This window comes from Myotis davidii, unplaced genomic scaffold (assembly GCF_000327345.1).
Source record: "Myotis davidii unplaced genomic scaffold, ASM32734v1 scaffold362, whole genome shotgun sequence".
Classification (NCBI taxonomy): domain Eukaryota; kingdom Metazoa; phylum Chordata; class Mammalia; order Chiroptera; family Vespertilionidae; genus Myotis; species Myotis davidii.
Window position 1 is genome coordinate 3,600,704 of NW_006297152.1, and position 7,456 is coordinate 3,608,159.

The window sequence follows — 7,456 nt, forward strand, 5'->3', positions numbered from 1 at the left end:
GGAAACCCGCCACAGCGCCTGGGAGTGGGAGGGGAAACCCAGCAGGAGCAGCTCAGAGTGGGAGCGAAGCCTGCCTCAGCTGGTTTCGCTCCCCTCTCTGCTTGGCTCCAGCCACTGGAAGCCCTATTCTTGCAGGAATCTTCCTGCAACGGGCCTCTAGTTATTCATATAATAGGGTTAATATTTCTATAAATGTGTAATTTTTACTTTAAACAGTTTCATGTTTAGACTAATTTTTCATTCTGAGTGTACTAGTACCCTCGGTTGTACTATACAAATAATTTTTTACTAGTTTAATAAAAAATTATGTATGTGTTTTCCATAGATAGTGGAGTTGGAGCTGGCATTGATTCCTATTATGAATATCTGTTGAAAGCCTATGTCTTGCTTGGAGATGACAGTTTTCTGGAAAGATTTAATACAGTAAGTTGATCCAATTTTGTATTAATTTTAGAGCCAAGTTAATTTGAGTGCCAGATTTTGATAGAAACTCAATTATTTGAGTTATATTCTGAAAAATAATTATTTCTAAATGTGTTGTAGTAGGTTTTTTGTCAGTATTCCCTTTTGATATTGGACAGGGAACAGCGTAAAAGCTATACGTTCAAAAATTAGTTTACAAAGTAGTTTTATTTTCATCTCTTATCAGAAGATTTCAAGATCTGCCAGTAATATCTAATATTTTATGCAAGGAAGAGAATTTATTGGAATAAATTACTCGTTAGCTTTTTCCTTTGGATCCCCCCCCCATTTTTTTTTTTTTTAAAGCTTGGAAGTTTGACATAGTCCTTGATCACTAGTAAATACTCATTTCAAAAGCAGGTCTGTGGGTCTCAAGTCTAGATCAGAGCCACAGGCATATTTTTAGGGGAGAAGGAGAGTATTATTGAACCTGATTGGATCACCTTTGTCTGTGATTGAAGGAAACTGAAATTAGTACAGCAAACTCATCAGTTGTATCACTGTATTCTGTTTGAAATAATTTACCGGTTCTTTGCCCACCCATCAGTTTCTTCACATTATTGTGAGACAGTATGATATAATAGTTAAAAGTATGGCAGTTTTCGTACCTGGGTTTAAATCCTGGTTGTACAACTGGTTTTGTGACTTTGGGAAAATAATTTTACATGCTTTGTCTCTGTTCCTCATCTACGAAATGTGAGTACTATTACTATTTATAGAGTTTTGGGTAGGATTAAATGAGTTGATGCATATGGAGTGATTAAATAAATAGTAGATGAGTTAGGAAAAAAACCACTGGTAAGTGTCCCAAGTAAGTCCTCATTTGGATTATAACAACATTCTTTTGTAAATGAGGACAGATAATTTTTTTTGGCTCATTATCATTCCTTGACTCTAACAGCTCAAATTGTTGTTACAGCTGAGAAATGACTAGCAGAAGATAGAAGAAGCCAAAGAGTTTTTAAGAGCCTAAGAGACATAGTAGACCATAAGAGCAGCAATGATGATTAATTAGATGCATTAATTTGGGTAGTGGTGGGCACTAGAATATTATTTTAGCTGGGAAGGGCCCAAACTTCCTAGACACAGGAGAAAACAAAACTAACTCTATTAATCTAGAAGCCTGTAACTATATTTCAAGAGGATGTAAGAGCATCTATGGGCCACAAGAGTACTAACCATGGGCTAATCCCTCAGGATAGCCATGTTCAGATCTACTTCCCCAGAAGTTCCCATATTGACTATAGTCTTTAATGTTGTGCGTCAGAGTTAAAGAACACAGGGGAGTATATACAATATATTTTAGAAAGAATCCCATCTAAAATAATTTAAATATTTACATAATGATGTCATACGTTTATTCATGAATCCAGGCTTAATTCCGTTACAGTGCTATTTAATGAAATGCTGTGTTTAGAACAGCTTATCTCTCTTCATCTCCTTTCCCGAACACATTGTGATCTTTCAGCACTACGATGCCATAATGCGGTACATCAGCCAGCCCCCTCTGCTACTCGATGTGCATATCCATAAGCCAATGCTGAATGCTCGGACGTGGATGGATGCTTTGCTTGCCTTTTTTCCAGGTCTGCAGGTAAAGAAAACCCAGTAACTCTGTTTCCCTAATACAAAATTAAAATGATTATAACTGAGTGCATTTTTGATCTCTAAATTTGAATTACCAAACAGACTCACATTTCAGAATTGTATAATCTACATTTTTTCTGTTTATGAAATGATTATAGAAAACTCATGTTTATAAACTCATGTTTATAACATAATTTTGTTATGTTTATAACATGTTTATAACATGTTTATAACATGTCATGTTTATAACATGTTTATAACATAATTTTGTTATGTTTATTTCTAGGTCTTAAAAGGAGATATTAGACCTGCTATTGAAACTCATGAAATGTTATATCAAGTGATTAAAAAACACAATTTTCTACCAGAGGTAAGCAAATAATCTTTGGAATTCTAATTTATGTATACTATAAATTGCTAATTTAAAGGTAGAAAATGTCATCTTCAAAGTTGGCTGTTCTTTCCTGTTATTTTTTCCTGGTTAAGTAGTTTATTTAATTTCTTTTTAGTTTACACAGTATTTTATATGTTTATGCTTCATGTATTCAGAGAAGTGTAGTTTATGGTAATTCTGACATTTTATTAATTTTATGTTAAAAAAAATACTCCAAATAAGTAGTTCTCAACCTTTGCTAATCCATGACATTTCATATTATTACATTCTAACTTTTACACATACCCACCAGGGAGACCTTTTTACTTTTTTTCCCCTTCATTTTTTTTTTATTGATTTTTTACAGAGAGGAAGGGAGAGGGATAGAGAGTTAGAAACATCGATGAGAGAGAAACATGGATCAGCTTCCTCCTGCACACCCCCTAACTGGGGATGTGCCTGCAACCAAGGTACATGCCCTTGACCGGAATCGAACCTGGGACCCTTGAGTCCGCAGGCTGACGCTCTATCCACTGAGCCAAACCAGTTAGGGCTTACTTTTTATTTTCTAAAGCTTATATTATAAAAATGATACACATTGAATATACTCTAGCAGTTTAGCTGATCACACATGCTCTCTGGCAATATGGGGAATCCCAGCTCTTCCTCATGCTGATTGACGGTTATTCTGCATGGCTTTTATACATTGTATCAATAATATTCTTGCTAGCTTATTGTGGCAAAATTTTAATAACATACTTTTTGGCTTTCCAGAAATTTACCATTAAAAACTTGCAAATTTATCTATGGCCTTGTTCTGTCCCTGCTTATTCAATGCCCTCTGTGAGATATCTAAGCATTCCAACAATTTAGAATGCTTTCTAAAAGTGTTTGCTTTAGAAAATAGAGTCTTACTAGCCTTCAGGTGAGTAGGACTGAGTACTGTGTTGTAGAAAATTCATATTCACTCAGAAGAAGCTAAGGTTTCAACTAAATACATGCTATCACAAAAAAAATTTTACTTGGTTCTCATTTTAGTTGGCTCTGTTACTGAATACATTTCAAGTGAGACTAGTTTTATTTTTAAATAATGCCTTCCTTATTCCACAGAGGATTTGAAGTTGTTATAAAAAAAAGCATATGCTAAAATAGAAATATGAGAACTAGAGACTTAATAACTAAGAGAAAAAGCGGAAATAAGGAAAGAGAAAAAAACACAATAATGTGGGACAACCAGGGCCCATGTAGTGTCATTACTAGTTTCATAGTTTTTTCTAAGCTTCCTAGTAGCCAAAATGATAATTTAAAAAATAATTTCATTCAATTGGTAAAAATAACAAAAATGAGTTGTGATTTTAAGCAATGAAAAAAAATTTCATTTTATAGATGAAAATTGTTAATCAGTATTTTAATTGTTTTTACTTATGATCTAATTTATATATCTGAACCTACTTGTTTATTATTTTTTAATCACATTTTTTTTTTCTTGTCTATTTGAATTTTTTGTGTGCAGGCATTTACCACAGATTTTAGGGTACATTGGGCTCAACATCCTTTAAGACCAGAATTTGCAGAAAGTACCTACTTCTTGTATAAAGTAAGCTAATTCACCTTCCTTTTTGCTGTTTAACTCTCCCTCCCCCCAATCCTCTGTTGTATATCTTACTATCTTATAATAGTAATTGGGTTTTCAAAGACCTTTTTAATATTATAGTGGTTGGATATATCATGGTTCTTAATCATCTAGCTCATAGAGTTGTTAAAAGATGCAAGAATCAACACCTAAGTTTTTTATGCCTTTTTATGATATGTCATTTCTTTAAAGAGAAATTTATATTCTAGAGCTGCTTTCTAAAACATATCTCTTTCCTTCTTTTAATCAGGAAAACTTTGAGGGTATTAGAAATGTAAAGGCTAAGATATATAATTGGATGGCTTTCCAACTGTGTGTTTAGCAATTCTATAAAGCATAGTCTATGGCTTATTTTCAGAGCTAGGTTCTGTGTAACGTGTGTTCCAGTGCCTGATACCTATAAATATGTGACAAATGAATGTATGGTAATATAAGATGCATACATGTGTGTGTATATATATATATTCTCCTTTTTAATAGGCTACAGGAGACCCTTACTACCTTGAAGTAGGGAAAACACTTATTGAAAACTTAAATAAATATGCTAGAGTGCCTTGCGGATTCGCTGCCATGAAGGATGTTCGTACCGGAAGTCACGAGGACAGGTAAAACAATTCCTAAACATATGACTACTAGCTAGAATTCAGATATACTTAATGCTTTATTAAAAAATATATTTTATTGATTTTTTACAGAGAGGAAGGGAGAGGGATAGTTAGAAACATCGATGAGAGAGAAACATCGATCAGCTGCCTCCTGCACATCTCCTGCTGGGGATGTGCCCGCAGCCAAGGTACATGCCCTTGACCGGAATCGAACCTGGGATCTTTCAGTCTGCAGGCTGATGCTCTGTCCACTGAGCCAAACTGGTTAGAGCAGATATACTTAATGCTTTTACAAAGAGTATTTGAAGGTACAAACCTTACTTTTGAATAGGCTCAGTTCTAATTGTTTGAAAAGTTTATATTTTTATCATAGTGCCTGGCATGTAGTAGGTGCTCAAAGTATTTTTAAAAAGATGAATAAATGTTGTTAAATATCAGAACCTTGATATTAGGAGTATTAGGAATATTGAGGTTTTAGTTTCCTTTGTTAATAGTTTTTTTATATTTTATAAAATGTTAGAAATTATCAAGGTGATAATGAATGATCTGGATTATTTTTCTTCAGACAAGAATTCCACAAAAAATAATATCATGGTTAATGTGTGTATTCTTATTGGTTGCTGATTTGGAGGGTTGGGAAAGACCATTGGCAGTTTTTATTCATTGGATACTTAGATGTAGATGGTATGAAGTACTCAGAATATAAAAAGCACGCTTTGGTTAATGTGACCAAATGTTAATAACTTAGCATTCCAGTTATTCCAAACTCACTTATCTGTTTTTTGTTTTTAAATATATTTTTATTGACTTCAGAGAAGAGAGAGTGAAACATCAATGATGAGAGAATCATTGATTGGCTGCTCCTCCATGCCCCACCCAGGGGGCTGAGCCTGCAACTCATGTGCCTGGACTGGGAATCGAACCATGACCTCTTGGTTCATAGGTTGACACTCAATCACTGAATCACACTGGCTGGGTTATCTGGTTATTTTAACTGTTCAGAACATAGCAACACATCTCTGAAAGAACAGTAAAGCTTGTTTGCTCATTTGTTTAGCAAATACTCATTCCACAAATATTTCTCAAGGTGTCTCATGGACCAATTATACTAGTTTTTGAGGATTAATGATATAGAAACATTATTTCCTGTCATGAATCGCTGAGGACAGGCAGATAAACAGGCTTTAACACATTGGGTAAGTGCTATGGAACATATTAAAGGGACATGAAATACAAATTGGGGTGTGGTAGTCACTGAAAGGTTTCTGTGTCATGAAGGATGAGCAAGAATTAGACGAAAGTGGTAGAAGGAGTTCCGGGCAAGGGTACTAGAGGCAGATGGAACATAGCACTCAACTTCTACTCAGAGTTGTCCCTTACTCCTTTACTCAGAGTATTTAGATAATAGTTACCAGTAATTAGGTCGGGGACCTCCTTCCCTGAGCACAGCTGATGGATGAGGAATGGCTAGGTTTCTGTAAGCAGGCATATAGATAACAAACAGCAAGTAATGAAAGCATACAACCTCTGTATTTACCTGCAGCATTTATTGACTGCTTCCTACATTCCAAGCACTCTTCTAATTAAGAACGTTGGATGTTTAACTCATTTGATGTTTACAACAACCTTCTGATGTGTAATTTCTATTATAATCATCTTATAGCTGAAGAAACCAAGGCACAGAAAAGTTAGGGAACTTGCCCTAGGTCACACAATTAGTAAGCTTAAGTTAATTCTAATCAAGACAGATTGGCTTTTGACTACAATGCTCATTAATCACTGCCTGCCTGCCAGGCATGGCACTTAACTTGAGGATGGAAAGATATATCAGAATCAGTGAAAAAGTAGGTGTGTACAGAATTAATCACAACCACGTGATAGGTGCTATAGTAGAAGGAGGTTGAGGAATTACAGAGAATTACATGGCATTGTTTCTGGACCTCTTATCACTGCCTTTACTCCTTTCTGATTGTATTCCAGTATATAAGTGTCTTTTAAAATATCATGTCCACAATTAACCAAACTCATCAGGTGCCTGGCACAACAGCACTGTTACCATCTGAATTCAGGCATGAGATTGCTCATTTTCCAAGGGGCTGAAGGGCTTACACTCTCTGCAGTTGAGGATCACTGCTTCATTGACTCACTCATGGCAGTATGTACCTCTCGGATGCATTGGCCTAACAAGAGGTTGAAAAGTACTAATCTTAATGTTTTATTATTAGATGTGCTTTCGTTTTTTGGTTTTTTTGTTTGTTTGTTTTTTTAGCAACTTTATTATGTTCAACTCACAGTGAACTAGTGGCTAGTTGACCTCAGATACTTAACTATGACCTGGTGACAAATGGGTGTTCTCCACCCTGCTCTTGAGCAACTGACATAGAACTTCATACTCATCCCAGCAAAAGTTCATATTTGTTGATTTTTGGGTTCTTTTGTTTTGTTTTTACCAAAAAGAGAGCTTGAATCTTATCTCAGTCATCTAATGTATTAGCTAATCTACCTATATTTAGTGATCTGCAGTTTAGATAAACATGCCTTAAAAAAATTTGGGGAGCAGAATGTTGGATAGGACCATGACTTCATGGCATGGCATTTGAGAGCTTTCCATTACACGCGCTCTGCATTTGGTTGCCTCTTCCCTGCAGATCTTTCAGTGCTGTTGTCTGGCTCACCAGTGTCCACACGTCCACAGTTTTCCAAATGGAAAGATCTGTATTTTACTAATAGTAGATGATCACTGGAAAGAATTTAAGTGGAAAAAAAATGAGTATCTTCCTTAAAACACTTTCCCTA

General features: G+C 35.2%; 1 protein-coding gene across 6 annotated transcripts in view; it reads left to right on the forward strand.

Annotated features, from left to right (window-relative positions):
• EDEM3 (ER degradation enhancer, mannosidase alpha-like 3) overlaps positions 1-7,456 on the forward strand; it is a 59,349-nt gene that overhangs the window by 27,642 nt on the left and 24,251 nt on the right. For all 6 annotated transcript variants that reach the window (XM_015569955.1, XM_015569957.1, XM_006772950.2 and 3 more), the window contains exons 8-12: positions 326-423; positions 1,931-2,056; positions 2,336-2,419; positions 3,936-4,019; positions 4,536-4,660. In XM_015569955.1, the coding sequence (XP_015425441.1) occupies positions 326-423; positions 1,931-2,056; positions 2,336-2,419; positions 3,936-4,019; positions 4,536-4,660 (517 nt within the window). The remainder of the gene's footprint in view (positions 1-325; positions 424-1,930; positions 2,057-2,335; positions 2,420-3,935; positions 4,020-4,535; positions 4,661-7,456) is intronic.